The sequence below is a fragment of the Protopterus annectens genome, chromosome 8.part0 (genome assembly GCF_019279795.1).
Source record: "Protopterus annectens isolate FY-2018-M chromosome 8.part0, PAN1.0, whole genome shotgun sequence".
In the NCBI taxonomy this organism is placed as follows: Eukaryota; Metazoa; Chordata; order Ceratodontiformes; family Protopteridae; genus Protopterus; species Protopterus annectens.
The window spans coordinates 992,086,963-992,105,352 of NC_056741.1; the positions used below are offsets into that span (position 1 = coordinate 992,086,963).

The following is an 18,390-nucleotide window of genomic DNA, read 5'->3' on the forward strand; positions in this document are numbered from 1 at the left end:
AATGGCAGCTGCCTAAATGCCCGCATCTTCAGCTGTTAGTTTGCTGAGCTGTATTTTGTTTCCGCTTTTGCTTTCTCTTTCATTCATTCATTCATTCTCTCTCTCTCTCTCTCTCTCTCTCTCTCTCTCTCTCCAGTGAATGGATTGAGCTGCTTTGAGTAGATTGCAGCCTGGCTTTAGTAGGTGATGCACTTTATCAGGTGATGGTCTCTGCATCAATCAGTGTCCTACAGTTGCTAACTGCATGCAGCTTGCTGTGTAGTACTTCCAATTACCACTGTCATTGACAACCACCTACTATAAATCCCTATATCATGTGGGAGTGGTCCCTTTACCTTTCTTGTTTGATGGACATCCTTCCTGTGTGTGGGCATCAATGTTACAGACAGCAGGTAGCAATACCTCTTACAGGTGAACCGGCACACTCAGGCCAGCTACATATTTGTAGGAGGTTCCAGAACTACAGACAGAGCTTGAGTAGAGTTGTGTTATGCTTTGTATAGTACTGGTGTTACATGGTGTGTGTGTACATACTAGTTTACCTTGGAATGCAATCTATCTGCATAGCTCTCAACTGTGTGCCTATCCTCTTGGTGGCCAGAGATGTGCCTATCATGTTTTTTTCTGTCCATGCTCGACAGAGGCACAGCAAAATAATGGGCATAGTTTCTCCAAACTAAAGGGGTGGCGTAAGCCACAAAACTATGGGCTAGGCTTATAAATTCCCTCGGGCAGATAGCCTAGTATGAACCTATGAACCTATGAACCACACAGGTCCTGTGCCAGATATCTCACTGGCAATGTGTGTGTTGAGTGCCATCAGTACATGGCTACATTCATTTATGTTTCTAACCTCAATTCCCTGAGTAAGGGTATGTTGCAGACTATCCTGTAACACCAGTATCTTGCTTAGTGTATAGCAACAGTTTCCACATATGGGCCTGTGTTCCAGCCTCTGTCCTCCGCCTACATACCAAGCTTTGCACATATGACATGCTGTCAGGGGTTGTTCTGTAGTGGGTTGTGAGTATATCACACTGCCATTGCTGCCATCAGTCCACTGCTGTTGTATCTCCCACACATACAGTGGAGCTGGGGCCATATATGTGTGGGCTTCACCTACACAATACATGTGTGCCCTTAAGCAATCCAGAGGCCAGTGTATGTAACAGTGGTATATGGCCCTGTATTATGGAATCTTGGGGAATGCACCATAAATGACCTAGGCTGTTACAAAATCTGGGGGTATCAGGGGTGAGCTGCCTTAAGGTATCTGGATGTACAGTACCGTATACTGCACCTGTATTTACATTACTTACATAAACTGGGTTAATGCAGGCCTACTGTCTCCTGCCATACAGACTGTTCTCTTTGTCAGTGTGCTTGTGATGTTGTCAGTTATGCCTTGTTATATAACAGTTGCATCCCAGTTGGTCAATTGAAGTCTTTACCACCTAGTGATTTTGTACAGAGTGTAGATAGAGGCTGCTGAACTATACACCTGCATTACATACTGTTGATTGTTTGGTATTCTGTGGCCCAGTCTGTCTTTACTATTGTTCAATTTGAAGGGCTTGGCCTGGACAGCAACAGTGAACCTTTCCAGACTACTGTATTGGTATAACTGTTTGACAGTTGCATTACTTTGTTTATATGGATGTCAGTGCCTCAACAGCTATATGACATGGCATATAGAACTGTAATAGTACACAGATAAATGTTTTCCATTTCTGTAAGCCTGAGTGTAGTGTTTTATTTCTATGACCTCTCTGTGGGTATATGTTGCAGGCAACAATTGTCATTTGTATGGGTGGCCCATACAGTGTCCAGTTGCTCAGGTATGAACTGTAGGCATAGTGGCTGTTCCATATTGTGTGCACTTTCTCCTTATGTATCTTACTGTACATATCTCTGCATGTGTATGTGAAGTCATATATATATATATATATATATATATATATATATATATATCTGTATCTGCATATCTGTGTCTGTGTATATGTATCCTGGGGATGCTGATAGCTTCCACATTTTACATTTCCTGTGGGAGCCAGTCTGTACTGCATGATATGTTACCAATATAAACCTGACATCATACAGGTGGGATGTAGTACTGTTAACATCTTGTGCCCATGTCATGTCATTTCCTGGTTATGGGATCTGCAACACTTGGTAGTGTATTGAAGGGTGGACGTGTTTAGCCATGGGGGGGGGGGATGCCTATTCGTACAAGACGTGTATTGTTTGGGGCGTCTCAACCCCATTAACGGTGCATGTAGACATATTTGTTTTTGTTAATCTACCATTGCTATCTACAGATGTATGGCCATGTATACCTATATAGATATATATATATCGGTTTACACACACACACACACACACATATATATATATATATATATATATATATATATATATATATATATAAAACTATGTCCGTATATCTACATAGATATATATCTGTCTACATATATGTACCTTGCTGTGTATATATATATATATATATATATATATATATATATATATATATATATATATATATATATATATATATATATATATATACATATAGGTGTAGACATATATATGTGATATATGTGTCGATGTAGGCATTTGCTTGTATAGATGTTCATATATATGTATGTATATATATGTATATATTTCTAAATATACACATATAGCTATGTTGTATTTATTTAGATATTAATATATTTACACACGCACATACATCTAGATGTTGGTATACATTCTCTGTACTAGCGAAAACCACCGCTAATTCAAAAGCCAAGAACTTTATGTCCACCGCTTCATTGCCAGTAGGGACTATGCCAGAGCCAGGAGATTTAACTATTTTAATCAACCTTCTCACTGAGAAAGTGGAAAACTTAACGCAATGTGTGGAATGTCTTTCGCAGAGTACTTCATTATTAAATGGACTTAATACTTCACAAACACGCTCCTTGCGGATGCCTTTAACTGGATCTTTGGATTTGACTTCACCTAACGGAATTATTAATGAATTGGAGGTTCTACCTAACCTTATAACTCATTTGTTGATGCAAGAACGAGAAGGGAATATGAAGAATTTAGTAAGTGGCTGTAAGAGCCCCCCCAGGTGCACTTTGTTTAGCACAACAACAGAACAACATCTCGGATGGCCAAAAGGGAAGGTATGTGAATTTTAATTTAAATGAATGGCTTAATAGGTCGTTCCATTTTGGATTCGAAAACAACTGAGCTAGTAATGAAGTTATTGAACACAAGAATGTGAGTCTGCCTACTAAATTACTTGTATTTGATCAAAAACTACTTAAAAGTAGAAAATTACAACTTGAGGTGGCATATTTCAATGAATGTAGGCAAGCACACATAGTCCCTAAAGGCCTCCGATCCTGGCAATACCCAACAGGACTAGAGGAAGGTTCTAAATTCCACCAGGATTTGATAGCCCTGTTTGATAGACATGGGAATGAGTTGTTAAACCTAATTAGTGTACATTATCAAGAGACTATTAATGAGTTGAATAAGGAATTATCTGTGTTAGATGAAGAGATAAAAACTGATGTTTGTTTCCCAAGGTATAGATTTGAATATGAAAGCTCATATACTAGTATTGACCACTATATAACAAAGATTACCTCAACTAAAGTCAAAAAATTAAAAAAAGAGACATTAAGGCTTATAAGGATGGTGTAGCATATCCAAAACCCCCTAAGTCTCAGGGTAATTTTCTGAAAATTAACCCTAATCTACCGAAACATCCAGTGAGGTCCTGTGGAGAGGGCGATATAACACCAGTTTTGGAGCAGATCAAGGGGGCCATTCAAGAGAGACTGAGTCTAGAAGGAGTGGATGGAGCAGGGGAGCAGGGAGATAATATTGATAATCCAAGTCGATTTGATACAGGATTGGTCGGGGTAAATTTTCAAACACAAGCCTCGTCTCCTCAACAAACATCAAGCAGAATGACGAGAAACAAATACAAATCAAGGAAGAATTGATGGAAGATGTTAGATGATCAAATAAACCCTTTGAAGTGATATATAATATAGGGAAGGACTTCAAAATATATAATTATTCAAATTTTGTTTTCTCCCAACCCCTTGCTGACATTTTAGCCAAGGGCTTAACTTTAATACCCTCCAGACGTGCTAGTGTTGATAAATCAATTTTAGACCTTAAAGTTTTTGTGAGAAAGTTGAACTTGGCCCTTTTATTGGGAGAGACGGTCCAACCAAGGCCTATGTATCACATTCCAAGTACATATAATCCACCTTTGGCCCCTTGCTTGGGAGTGTTCGAACACATGTGTGATGTGGACATTAGGAATTTGCTTAAGTGTAAACGACAGACCCACTTCAACATTTCCAAAATTGAATTGGACTCATTGGAAGCTCTCAGTTCTTCTTCTATCAGAATAATGAAACATGACAAAGGAGGTGGATTAGTAGCTATGGAACAGGATGAATATATAGATAGACTTTTAGCGATACTTTCTACAGAGACTTATAGAGAAGTATCTAAGAATGAATTGAATATTAGTATGAACCATGTGTGGTCATACTTTGAAGACATGTTCATTAGTGGGTCTCTGGATATGGACATTTACAATTTTATTTCAGTACCCTCACCATGCATTCCAGCATTATTTGGGAATCCCAAGATTTATAAAAGTATTGGTGATCCCCCTATGCACCAATTAGTGAATGCGAGGGGTAATATTACCTATGCAGCAATGAAGGTAGTAGACACCATCCTTAAACAATATGTATCGCAGGTACCACACATAGCCAGAGATTCTTAGTCCTTTTTGGAAAAAGTTGGACTAGCTACCTTTGAAGAAAATGCCTATTTTCTGACAATTGACGTCATTGATTTATATTCTTCAATTCCCCATGAGGTAGCACTTGAATGGATTCAAATGGAGATGATTTATTACCAAGCTCCACCCAAAGAGATATCTATGGTGAGCAAATTGTTGAATATTATTTTGACATGTAACTATTTCACATTCAATAACAGATGGTTCCATCAGTTGATTGGTGTGCCTATGGGGTCTCCGTGCGGCGCCAGTGTAGCTAATTTGGTCATGACTCATTGGGAAAGAACGTTTGCCTTTCCCAATAATATTATTCAAGAGAAAGTCGTTCTGTGCATAAGATTCTTGGACGACATTTTTATCTTGTTTAATGGCTCACTGGAAGAAGCCCAAGACCTAGTGATCGGCTTCAATAATTCGTCTGACTTTTTGAAATTTACTTGTACAATAGACATGGAGAAGATATCCTATTTGGATGTGGAACTTTTTAAAGACAGAAGTCTAGGTCAGTTTGGAGCCAGAGTCCATCGGAAATCAACTTTCTCTAATTCTTATCTACATTATGAGAGTGACCATCCGCTTCACCAGAAAAAGGCTGCAGTCAAAGGACAACTTGTAAGAGCAGCTAGGATGGTGTCAAGGGATAGTGAATTTTTGGAAGAGTGTGATTTCATAGCCAATTTATTTCTGGATCAAGGTTATCCAGAAACCTTGATTGATGAGTTGTGTTTTGAAGTTAAGACCAAGAGAGCTAATGGCTATTTTTCTTCTATCTGGAGTCATGTTGCTCCTGAATTGAGTCATTCACCATCACCTGTATGCCCTGATTCTCAGGGAAACATGTCCAGGTCCTATTTTATTTTAACTTTTAATACAGATGCCAATGACATAGTTACTATAATTAAGAGAAACTGGTGATTACTATCCCCTGAGTTACTTGGAGGTCCAATTTTTGATAAAGCCCCATTGATAACATACAGAAGGGGCCCTAACATCAAAAATATTCTGGAATCTACGCAAAATTTAGTAACACCAAGATCAGGGATGTATAAATGTAATATGTGCACGCATTGCAGATTTGTCCAGGCAGGTACAGCCTTTACAGTTAAGAACAGGAAATTCCTCATCAGGAGACATTTCACTTGTTCCAGTACCCAAGTGGTATACCTTGCTCAATGTTCATCATGCCCCAGTTTTTACATTGGCAAGACTGAGATGAAACTCCAGGAAAGAATGTACGAGCATCTGTATGCCATAAGAAGAATGAAAATGGACAATGCTTTTGGCTATGCACATTCAGAACAATCCAAACCATGAGTTTACATTTATGGTTATAGATCAACTGTATAATATCAATTCTTAAGTGACCTGAGACATATAGATTAGAATGTAAAGAACTTCTTTGGAAAATAAGATTGGAAGCATATCGCCCCCCTGGTCTTAACAGCTCGTTATCCATTAGTTGTTTTTTAAAACTTAAAAGTTTGAAGAGTTGACGAGCTGTTTATTCTCACAGTGTTTTTTTTTTTTTTTTTTTTTTTTAAATGAGAGTCAAAAAATGAAAAATAAGAGTCGACAAATTAATGGTTTCATAACTCTTTATTAGTCGACAGTGGTGGAGGGTTAATAGTTATCAGTTATTGTTATGATTATACATCATTATCATTATTTTACAATATATATTATTGATTCATATTTTATTATTTAGTAATTTTAGGTCAAGATACGCTAACTTTTAGACCTGTTTTATTTAATGACAGTATTAAACCTATATTGAGTAGCCTAAATTTATGTTATATTATATGTTACATGTCATATTTTATATTTCTATATTATTATTTTTATTATTTAGTGAGATATGATTAATATTATATTATTTTTCTTGGGTAGCTCTTCTAGTTATTTAGATACTTAGGACAGTATGCATTAATTTCATTATATCTATTATAATCATTACATTAGTTATTTTACTTGAAAGCAGGCAAGATACAATGTATGCATAGGTAATTTTTGATTAGGAAGCGTCGCGCTTCCATTATTAGTATTTATGCTGTAGGTTGAACATTTTTATTTTTATGTTATTATCTATTTTACATATTTATCTACTTTATACAGTTTTATAATCAAAATATTGGGCTTTTTTCTTTCAGTTTCAAAGCCTGCTATTATTACAGTCTTGGTGTATGAATTTTGTTATTTTTTATTATGTTAATAGAGAATTGCAAATGCACCTTAGTTAGCTGTGATCTGTACCTTTAAGGAGCTAAAGGGAGAGCAAGGGGCGTGGTTAAGTGTTTCAATGCTGGTATTTAAACTCACTTGTAATGGTGGGAATGTTTTGCTAGTCTGAAGAAATTAGTGCAAGGTACTAATGGAAAGCTTTTACAGTGGCTTAATGAAATTTGTTGTTTTTCATGTTTTTTACGTTTTGGACTGGCCTGAGTTGAGTTATTGGCTTTTGAATTAGCGGTGGTTTTCGCTAGTTTGTTTTTCCGGTCTTGAAAGTTTATACATTCTCTGTACTGTTGCATGACTGGGCTGGATGATATGTTTCTGAAAACATCGCATTTATGTATATTTGGCATGGCTTAATGGTCAATCATTTTGTCAATGGTGTGCAGGGTCCTGGGTTCGAGCCTTGCAGAGGCTGCTTATTTTGTTGCTGGGTAGAACACGGGCCATTGGATACAGAGTGATTAAGGCACTTTAAAGCAGTTGTAAGTGGATTTGTGCGAAGATAAACACTGCTAACTTCAGGTTATAGTTTCTTATACTCGATTAGCTTCTAAATTGCTTAATCTGTGTAGGCAGTGCTTACCCCCCCCTGGCAAACACACTTGGACCCGCTTACTGCTGCTTAAAGGTGCTTAGTCCCGCTTACCCCTGCACTACTTTCTTTAAAAGAAAAGAAAAAAGGTTTGATAGGAAAGTGGTGACAAAGGGGCACAAAGAGGGAAAGACAGTAGGGAAAATATCTAGGGATGTGCAGGAAGAGTGTAGGGAAGGTCCATAGCTGCCCATTTCTTTTACAGCAACAGCTGTGCATATACACTGAATTTGGAGGTAAATCTGGACACTCAAACCTCTGGGAGAGGGGTGAGGACAACAATAATAAGTTGTGATGCCAATCAAACCAGATTACATATGTCCAGTGGACACGTGTGCGAAATGGACAGCTATGTATGGGGCAATATTTTTTTGTGGGAACAGATTGTCCTTTTTTTTAAGGTGAGAGTGGGATATTAGGGAGGGAGAGTAGGTATATTTGGGGAGGTAGGTTGGGTAAGTTAACAGACAAGACAACACAAGATGCATACAGGGGCAGTATATGACACATTTGGGGGGTAAACACCTTGATGGGAAGGGGTGTTGGGATATCGGAAGCCCACTAGCCCCCTAGTGGTAACAGTGGGATTGAGGTCTCCACCCATGGGCAGTCACCACTGCACCTTCACAGCTCCAAAGGTGGCTGTTCTGGGGGGCTGAGCCACAGGGGCAGTCTGACTCTCTAATCGCAACACACAGCCCTCGAGCTGGTGTAGAAGATCACCGAACTGCTTGTTGATCGTTTTATGCACCATGACCCTGACCTGGCAACGGATGACAGGTGCCTGTCCACGCCCACTCCTGGGAGGCGAGCCCCATCCCCTGAGGCAGTTTCACCCAAAGGTATTGCAGGACCAATGAACAGGGAGGTCTGAGGTTGGGCCACAGATATACTGGTGCCCGGTGCCTCGGCCAGCTGAGGTGGGACAGGTGGGTCTGCTGTGACCAGCCTTCCCAAGCATGCTATAGTGTTTAGATTTCAACATCATATATGGGTTAGTAATAGTCAACACATTCCAGGGTTAGGAATAACAGCATACATAGATATTCCCATTAACCCAGACACCAGATATGGAACAGTTGCATAGCAAACAAAACACATGCATATATGGGACCACAGTGGTAATAAGAACAGCATGCAGGTACGTTGATGGCACCATGCCAACAATGTTGGAATAATTCAATATGGCACATGCATGGGAACCATTAAAATATTTATCAAAGAATTGGACATTATCAGAGTCAGTACATACCAGTTGGGGTGGGTATGTTGAGTATTGTTAGAGATAAGGTGGAGGGGAGAGAAAGATATCAATTAAGAAGTAATATATTCCTGTACTTCGCACTACTTTCCTAGTCAGTGCTGTTATCTGTACCTTACAAGTCTTACTACACTACCCCTATGGACTTATATTGGACACTGATATGGCTGTCGACATCATTACAAATGAACCGGTTTTACCTGCAGTATACACCTCTTACCTGGTATACCTATGGAGGGAATGTTTGTTAACACTGACTAACTATTTGTACACATGCATCCGGATTCCGGGTTGATGTTTTGCACTATGCTATCCAACTCTTTCTGCACAGAGTCTGGCCATATTTTGGCCACATGCTGATGTGCCTGGACATATCTAGAATATTGCCCTCTTCCACTTTTATTGACCTGACACACATATACATGCTTTCCTACACAGTTATATTATGTAGCACAGTGAGGGCAACAGTGATACTTTATTATTCAGAGAAACTGCAACACTCACATAACCCTACAATACCAGGGTGGACGGTACCAGTACAAGTTATATTGATCTGTTCTTCTCAGCACAGTGTTCATATCCAACATACCTGTGGGAGCAGTGTTTGCTAGCACTAACTGACTGTTGCCACACAAGGTTCCAGATTACACATTAGTATTATGCACATACATCTCACTCTGTTACTGTACATACACTGGTCATAGCTTAACAACATGGGAGTGTAGATAGGCCATACTTGAAATATTACTCTCCTAACAGTTTTGCAGGGTTGCTACAGTGGCAGGTGTGTTCTCATGATGGTTGACAATCACTTGTATTCCCTGTTTGCTGGCTACACATCTGGGAACATCCCACAGACTTACCAGGGGGACAGGCAGCAGATATGGGCACATATACTGAACATTCTGGCCTCATGTGTACAGTTGTGGAGTATTAATTTGTATGCAGTCTAATTCCACTCCCAGGATTCAGATCATGGCTTTGTCTGGTACAACTTAACCCCTGTCCATCACAGTTGTGTCTACTATATTGATATTGTTGTATATCTCCAATCTGTTTTCTGTCTTATTAATCCCCTGTGCTTATGCATTCTGATCTTGTATAACAACACTCGTATACATAATTCCTAAACAGTTTATGTTGTAGGACAGTGTGGGTGACAGTGATGTGTAATACCTCATTATTCAGAGCAACTGCATATCATTCTTGTATTTCTGGGCACAGTGTTGGTATCTAACAGACCTGTGGGAGGAATGTTTATTAGCACTACCTGAATGTTCCCACAGACATCACCAGGTTCCACATTACTATTATGCACATACTTCTCACTCTGTTACTGTACACACTCTGACCACAACTTAACAAGTTGGGGTGTAAATGGGACATATGTGGCTTGTTAGTCACATAAGGTATTGGGGAGTTGCTAGAGTGCCAGGTTTGTTGTCATAGATGTTTGTCAGTCAATTGTATTTCCTGTTTGCTGCCTATACGTCTGGGATCATCCCACTGATTTCTCAGGGGGACAGGTTGATAGGCATTAGATATGGGCCACTTTAATAGACATTCTGGACATATCTGTACAGTTGTGGGGTATGCTTCTGTATGCAGACTACTACCACTGGCAGGATTCGAACTGTGGCTGTGTGTGCTAAAAAAAAAGTTTATATCTCAGTTGCATGTGCTATTCAGTTTTTGTTGTCTGCATTTTCCCTGTTTACTGTCTGTGTGTCCTTCATTTGTACTAAATGGCCTCTGGGGATTACACCTGTCATATACTGGCATTCCTACACATTCAATTTATGGTGCATGGTTTTGGGTAACAGTGCTTAATACTACAGTACTATTACATGATTGCAAATCTACATTACCATATGATACCAGAATATACACATGCAGTCCAGTAGTTGGACCTGTTTTGTCAGGATATTACACTTTTATTGCCATACAAGCAATATGAGACTCTTCTTGCCATATTTTCTAGTGTATGCAGTATTTGCCTTGAACAATACAAGTTTTATACTAGCAATTAATTTACTACTACTTATATTTCTATTTCCTATGACAGTAAAAGTATGAGTATTACTGACCTGCCTCGCGTCACAACGGTGCCAGGCAGCAGATGTGGGCCTCCTGGTTTGCGGCCCGCTCCATTGCAGCTAAGGGGGACATAAGAGGAATATTTAGCCATACCTATCCATGATATACCCGGACTGGCAATTATTACACGCATACTGGGGTGATACTTACACATGGCTGGAACATCCCCTGATGCTCTAGCCTCTTAGAGCCACTCCTCCAAGATGTCCCCCTTCTGATGCTTCAGGTCAGCATAGTGGTGCCTGACCTGCTCACCAGTTCGGGGTATGCCAGTGGCACTGTTGAAGTCACGGGTGAGATGGTCCCAGGCTTCTGCCTTATATTGGGAGCCCTGGTACTGGCTCTGTAGCAGTCTCTGTGCATTGTCTTTAACTAGGAGTCCTGCCATGACCTTGGACTCCTGGATGCACCAGCGCTGCACCTGGAAGCGCACTCCTTCTCCCCTTACTGCTATAGTACCTGCAAGGGGAAGCTACAACCAGTTATGAGCTATATTCCCACCTCTTGGGTTTAAGTAGGGCCAATTTCCCACACTTTTCCTTGATTGGCCAGTTTTGAAAAGGCTAAGCTATGGGCAAACCTGCTTACCTAAGGTTGGCATTATTTAAAGGGGTATACCACTGGCCACAAAGAGTTAGCTGATCTACACATTGCTCACACCTCCTAAGCTGGCCTGTGCAATGCTTAGCATTGCCTACATTACACATTCATTATAATGCCTTTTTGGCATTGTGTTATTATTCATTACACCTTATAAGTATGCCTAGTATCTCTGATTGATGTGTACGTACACTCTGTGGGATCCTTGTGTTTTACTGGGGACTTCAACACTCTATTACAATTACACCTAACTTCTGGGCTTACTGCTGTACTCCATTTCACATATTTATGTTATGTAGTGGGTTATGGCACATATGACTGTATACTGATGCCTTTCACAGGTTCAGTTTAGTTATCCTATGGTGAGGGCATGTTTACTACTACCTCATTTTTGTATACTTCTGCGATGGCTTGGTGGATAACTACTGGAGCTATGGTGTATAGAGTCCTGGGTTCGAGACTTGTATGGCTGTTTATTTTGTGATGGGCAGAACAAGGGCCGTTGGATACAGAGTGATTAAGGCACTTTTGAGCAGTTGTAAGTGGGTTTGCACAACGGTAAGCGCTGCTAATCTGCCATTACATCTGCTTACAGAGAGTTAGCTATAGAATTGCTTAGCCAGTATAGGCATTGCTTACATCTGTGCAAACGCACTTAAACCGGCTTGCTAGTGCTTAAATATGCTTACTACTGCTTATTTGTGCTTAAACCTGCTTACTAGTGCCTTATTCATTATGACGCTGACACTTCACATGTGCATTTCCTGCAAAACTCCAGTTCATAAATATATGTTATTTACTGGGTTTTGCAACAAAAATATTGGTCATAACATGCTTTGCCATGGAAAATGCTTCAGTGGGACTCAAACCAGGAATGCCTGCTTGTAAGGCAAATGCTCTGCCCGCTACACTATTAGGTTCCTAAATTAGTACTAAGCAAATTGTCCTTGAGAGCCATTTTAAGCCTAGCCAATTATTCCTTAGGAGACTCAAACCCTGCACCTTGTGTTTGTAAAGAAAACACCTTAACCATTAGGCCACCCTCATCATTTGTATGCATCTTTCTTGTTATACTCTTCAGCCTTTAAAGCTGCTTTAACCGTAGCTAAGCGATGGGCACACCCGTGTACCTACAGTTAGTTTTTATCCGATTAAAAAAAAAAAAAAAAAGAGTTTCTTCATTTTATTTATATGTACTGTTGGTGTTGTACACATGAGGGACTGTTGGTGGGGATATGCGGACCCCTATGAGCAGTCTCACTCATTCCTTACCCCTTTCTGCTGTTCTACATTGCAGGGCATGTTTATTCTGAGAGCTCTGCTCTCAGACATGCTCCTGCACTCTTACACTCTCCGTGTAGGCCTAGGAGCTCGGGCAGCGCACCTTATTAATATGCATGGCACACTGCCATCCTGCTCCTAAATGTGCAAGACTAAGTTAGTCCTGCATGGAAGATTAGTAAATCCGGGGGTTGGTCTTTTCAGTGTATCACACTGTGGCATTGTATACTTCTTAGTAACTGTGGAAACTAGTCTACCTTATGTATATTTATTGGGATAAATAAAATGGCATTCATATCCTGAAACTCACAAAATATGTCAGTGACAAATATTCAGCAGCCACAAAAAACTATGTGACTTCATGTAGCAAGCAGGTTTCATTAACATGAATGTGAAATACTAAGGAAAATGAGCATATGCTTGTTAAACTCTAATTTGTATTCAATAACTGACTTTTAATTGGGTAATTGCACAATAATATTTTGTGGCTATTCGCTCATTTTAAAAGCAAGCCTAAAAAAGAAAAAAAATGACCACATATTTTATAATGTCAAGCTTTCTTTATACCTGCCTTAAGTATATAACCTACATTATTTATCATTTTTGTATTTCAGAAAAATTATTTGTCTTCACTAGTGTCTACGTCTGAGGTATTGTCATTAAGCTATGGATTTCTTTAATCCTCTCTTTGCAGGATATATTCTTTTACAAGGTAATGTAAGATTTACATTTTTATGTATCGGTTAAGATTATTTTGTTAGAGAAATACCTAAAAATATAATGGTGTCAATGTAGATGAAAATCTCCTATCATGCTGTTTCTTAATAAAGTAATCATAGAGTAAATACATGCAGCTTTATAGTGAAAGTTTTATGATATGGTCTGTAAGTATGTGAATCCCTGACACGACTAATTACCCAGCTGTTCTGTATATTAGGTTTAAGAAATCAAGGAACATAGTATTTTGACTTACATAATTTTTATTAGTAAAAACTCCTAGTGGGTTACAGAAAAAAAACAGTTCTATGCAGGTATTAATTGTATGACAATATTGAACATACATTACAGTTTAAATAGTTGACACTGAATTAAGGGCATGGGAGCAAGCATCCTCATGTGCCTGTGAACATGTGCATATGCACACATGAGCATGCATTCACTCACACACATACACGCACACCATAACTCTCAGCTTCTTATAGTACAAAATCTGGACAAAGGCATAAAAACGGGGGGCATTCCTCTCAACTGTACAGATTTTCTCAGAATGTCCAGATTTTTGTCTCATATTTTTTTGGGTCCGTTTTTCATAAAATTGTGGGTTTCTGTCAAATTATTGGCAAATCATTAAAGATTGAAGTTACAAAATAATGACAGACATTTGAGTTTCAGACTTTATTCCCTTCAGAAAATCCATGTTAATGTACAACCTATTATTCTATCAACCTGTTATTCTATCAACTTTCTAAGTTTGTAAGAGGAGTATGTAAAAAGTATCCCTATTTTTGGGTCTTTGTCCCACTTTTATTTATGGCTTTGTCCAGATTTCTTGTTCAAAGAGGTTGAGAGATATGATGGGGGTGGACTAAGGCCAAAAAATAAGGACACTTTTTAAATATTACTCATACAAACTTAAACAGTTGATAGAACAGGTTTTGCATTAGCATCAATTTTCTGAAGGGTATGAAGTCAAACTCAAATGCCTGTCATTATTTTCTGACTTTAACCCTCAATGATTTGCCAACCATTTGCTAGAAAACCACAATTTTATGAGAAACAGGCCAAAATGTGAAGCAAAGATCTGGACATCCTGTGAAAATCTGTACAGTTAAGAGGCATGCGACACACGCACACACACACACACACACACACACACACACACACACACACACACACACACACACACACACACACACACACCTCCATGTCATACTGCATATCAGAAAATGTAGCTGGAAGAAACACAGGAAGAGCTTGTGTGGGAGTCAGAGATACAGGGTATACATCATCGTCCAGTAAGGCTGTACTCAGCATCAACATATGAATTTTGGAGTTGCCTTTCCCAATAGTGATGCAAACAGACCGTGTAGACTGCAAGTTACCATAAACAACAGTTATATTTGTCATCATAGTGTCAACCTTCTATTGTTGTACATTGTCAAACCCTTCACTAATTAAACTTGTGCATGCATTAAAAATATGACATTTAAAGTCAACAAACTGTTTCAGACATAACTTTTCAGTATTCACAGTGGGGCACATGGAAAACAGTTCTGTGCAATCGTTTGGAACACGTACCTTGAAGGGCAGGGTGCTGCCCTTCCATTCTGCTAGATCCTACATGACAGTGGTTATAGCCAACTATCATATCCTTTCACTGCATGCATACATAAAACAACACTGCGCTCAGCTCCAAAGATTCATGGGAAAATGTTACCTAAAAAACATACCAGATAGAAGCCCTGGCCTCAGTTCTACTATCATCATTAAATGTATATTAAAAGTAAAACATATGGTCATTAAACAATAAATGCACATCTTGTTTTAAGCAATGTGTTTTTAACTAAGTATGACATTATAAATAAGACTGATTGCTGTCTTTCTTGTAAACCTGAAGAAATAGTATGAAAATTGCCATTTGTTAATTATTTTGCTTGGTTAAATAATATAAATATTTTTTAATAAATTCCAGCCATTAGTCTCTGGAGCAGAATACTGTGTTTTTCTGTATTTGGAATTTACTTGTGCTCAGATATTTCATTTGAGACATTTTTATTGATTTTGATTTCACTTCATGCATAAATATACATTATACCATACAATTATGGTCAGTACTAACCTGGTGCTTCCTATACTGACGCAGGGTGAGTATTATGCTTGCGTCAATATTCTATCCACCATCTGATATGAAGGAGTGGTTCTCTGACCTAGGCAGTGATGCCAAAGACTGCTCTCTCTCTCTCTCTCTTTCTGTCATGTCAGTGTTCATTGACACCTGATGGTTGCCTCCAACATAATACCCTGAGCTTTTCCCTTTGTATGGTTGTTCATGTCTGTACTCCACCATTGCATCTGTTGTAGCAGACCTATTATGGTATTGTGGCCACCCACAGAATTCACATCCCACACCATCCCCTGCTAGACTGCAGCACATTTGACCAATAGAGGCATAACTTCTATGCATCAGCCATGCAGTAGTACATCATTATTCTGGCTTCTTGACTTCCTTCCTGTGTAGTCATACCAGTATATGTACAGATATGGACAAAACATGTAATTCAGTGGGTGCATCTACTATGTTACAGCATACATTTGTTATTAATCATGGGTTCCCTTACTGCAGCTACATGTTTATCACCCGCGGTTGCCAAATTTCAAGACTCCCTTCTGGTATATGGCATCATAACCAAGTAGGTATGTATAAGCATAGCAGTTCCTTACCCTATATGCCAGTGTATCTCTCAAAACTTTAATTGAGCCAAGCATCCTCAATTTGCATGCACAAATGCAGCATTTGTCTATGAGGTGATCTTGTAATTTAAATGTGACTGTGTGCCTCAGTACCTAAATGCTTGACATGTTTGTGTCCTATAGAACCATCACTTTGTGTGGTATAACTGAATGTTATGGGCTCCTTCCTTACAATAGCGGTCAGGTTCACAAACAATACACTTAACCTCCTTCTTCCTGAAAGCACCAAAAGCAATGCAGGGGCAATAGAAACATTAATAGTCTAAACATTCCTTCTCTTTCTCTAGTAGTCCAAATCCATAGAACATTTGCAGCAATTCAAGTAGATTTAGTTCACATGTTTGAAGCAGTGATGTACAACACGGTGATGGAGCATTGCATCATCCTAATATGGGCCAATTAGTATAAAGGTTATGCAAATCAGACCACAAAGCACTGATGTCTTTGAATTATTTCCTTTGCACAATGTTTAACTATAGCTAGTGGTGTTAATCTTTCAGTCACTGATTAGCATGAGACATGTGACACCTATGCTTATCCACCAGGCCTAGGTATGCAAGTAGCACCACAGTGTAGCCTTGTGTGAGACTTGATTCAGAAAGCTGAATCTGTGCAAATGGATATCCCAAGTTTCTCTGTGATTGATGAAAATTAGTGGCTATGGCAGTTTTTTGCCCATGAACTATATGGCTCCAGCATGGTGTACAAGAGAGAGCAGGATTTTCCTTTTGCTTCTGTACAGGGATTTCCAGGTACCTGCAGGGATATTATTATGGACTTTTAAAATTGTGTAGGCCTGATTCAACCTGGCATAGATGCTGCTTAATGCCACATATGTCACCAATATGGGAGTATAGTGAAGTCATCGGTTACAAAGACATGCGTCTGGAGCATTTCTCCCTGGGTCTCAATTGAAAATTGGTTTCATTCCAAGTTGGACATTCCTAGTAAATAAATGTTAAATAAATAAATAAATACATAAATAAATAGATAGCAGCTAGATAGATAGCCTAAAGTAGTGCAATCCAGAAATGCTCCACCAATTGGAGGCAGAGGTTAAGGAAATCCAGCCAGAGTTGTATAGTATTTTTTCTTCTTTCTCCCATCTTTCTGTCTTAAATGTTGTTCACCTACTTTACAAGTACTTCATTTGTTTTGAAGTGGTTGATTATCATCTCTAGAACATGGTTGGCTGCCACTGATGTCATTGCAGCTCTCTAAACCACATTATGTGTATGTGCTGTGTGGCATTCCAGTCTGCAACTGCATTGCTGTTCATGTCATATGTGTGTGCTATATCATTTTCTTTCTATTGTGTCTCTCATGTACAGGCCCAGCTGAGGTCAAGAACTGGCTGCATTCATCTCAGTCTCTATCAGCTACTGCAGCACTGTTGCTTTCCATGTTTGCCTTACAGGAGGGTAGCAATGGATCTTGTGCTGGAGGTGACTTAGACATGTCCCTGGTACCCTGCATGCCTTCCCTTATCTTGAAAGCTCCATTATTGATGGACAAGAGGTGTCACTGCTGGTGATCCCAGTGTAGGTGTGGAGGCTTGTGTTTGCTCAGGCAAGCAGGTAGCTGGACAATCAAACTGGGAACACAGATCACCTTCTGAATCAACTTGGATAATCTATCTTAGTTAAGCAGCCTAGCCATCGGGCCTCCAGTGAAGCAGTTGTCCCATGGCAGCATCCACTCAGGAATTTGATATCTGGTTATGTTTCTCTCTGTGCTGACCTGGCTGTGAACCCTTCCTGAACTTGCCCTAGATCCTTCTCAGTGAAACCCCTTCCTTTTGTGTCTTTCTCCTGTATCTTGTTTATTGTCCATACCTCCCCCAGCTTTAGTCTACCTGCTATCTGTATATATCAATTACTCTCCACCACACATTTTGTATATACCCCTCAGATGCAAATCTGTCAATGTGTTCCATGTTCATCTGCCTGTGCTCACTAACCACCCTAACATCCCCTTCCCTTTATCTGACACAATGCCATCTCCAGATATCATACTCTTGTACCCTTCTTTTCT

General features: G+C 39.3%; 1 protein-coding gene across 1 annotated transcript in view; it reads left to right on the forward strand.

Moving 5' to 3' along the window:
- The window catches only part of LOC122809191 (sialic acid-binding Ig-like lectin 14), a 1,573,173-nt gene that overhangs the window by 511,279 nt on the left and 1,043,504 nt on the right, over positions 1-18,390 (forward strand). The window contains exon 2 of the mRNA XM_044080499.1: positions 13,500-13,597. Coding sequence (XP_043936434.1) covers positions 13,552-13,597 — 46 coding nt within the window. The 5' untranslated portion in view covers positions 13,500-13,551. The remainder of the gene's footprint in view (positions 1-13,499; positions 13,598-18,390) is intronic.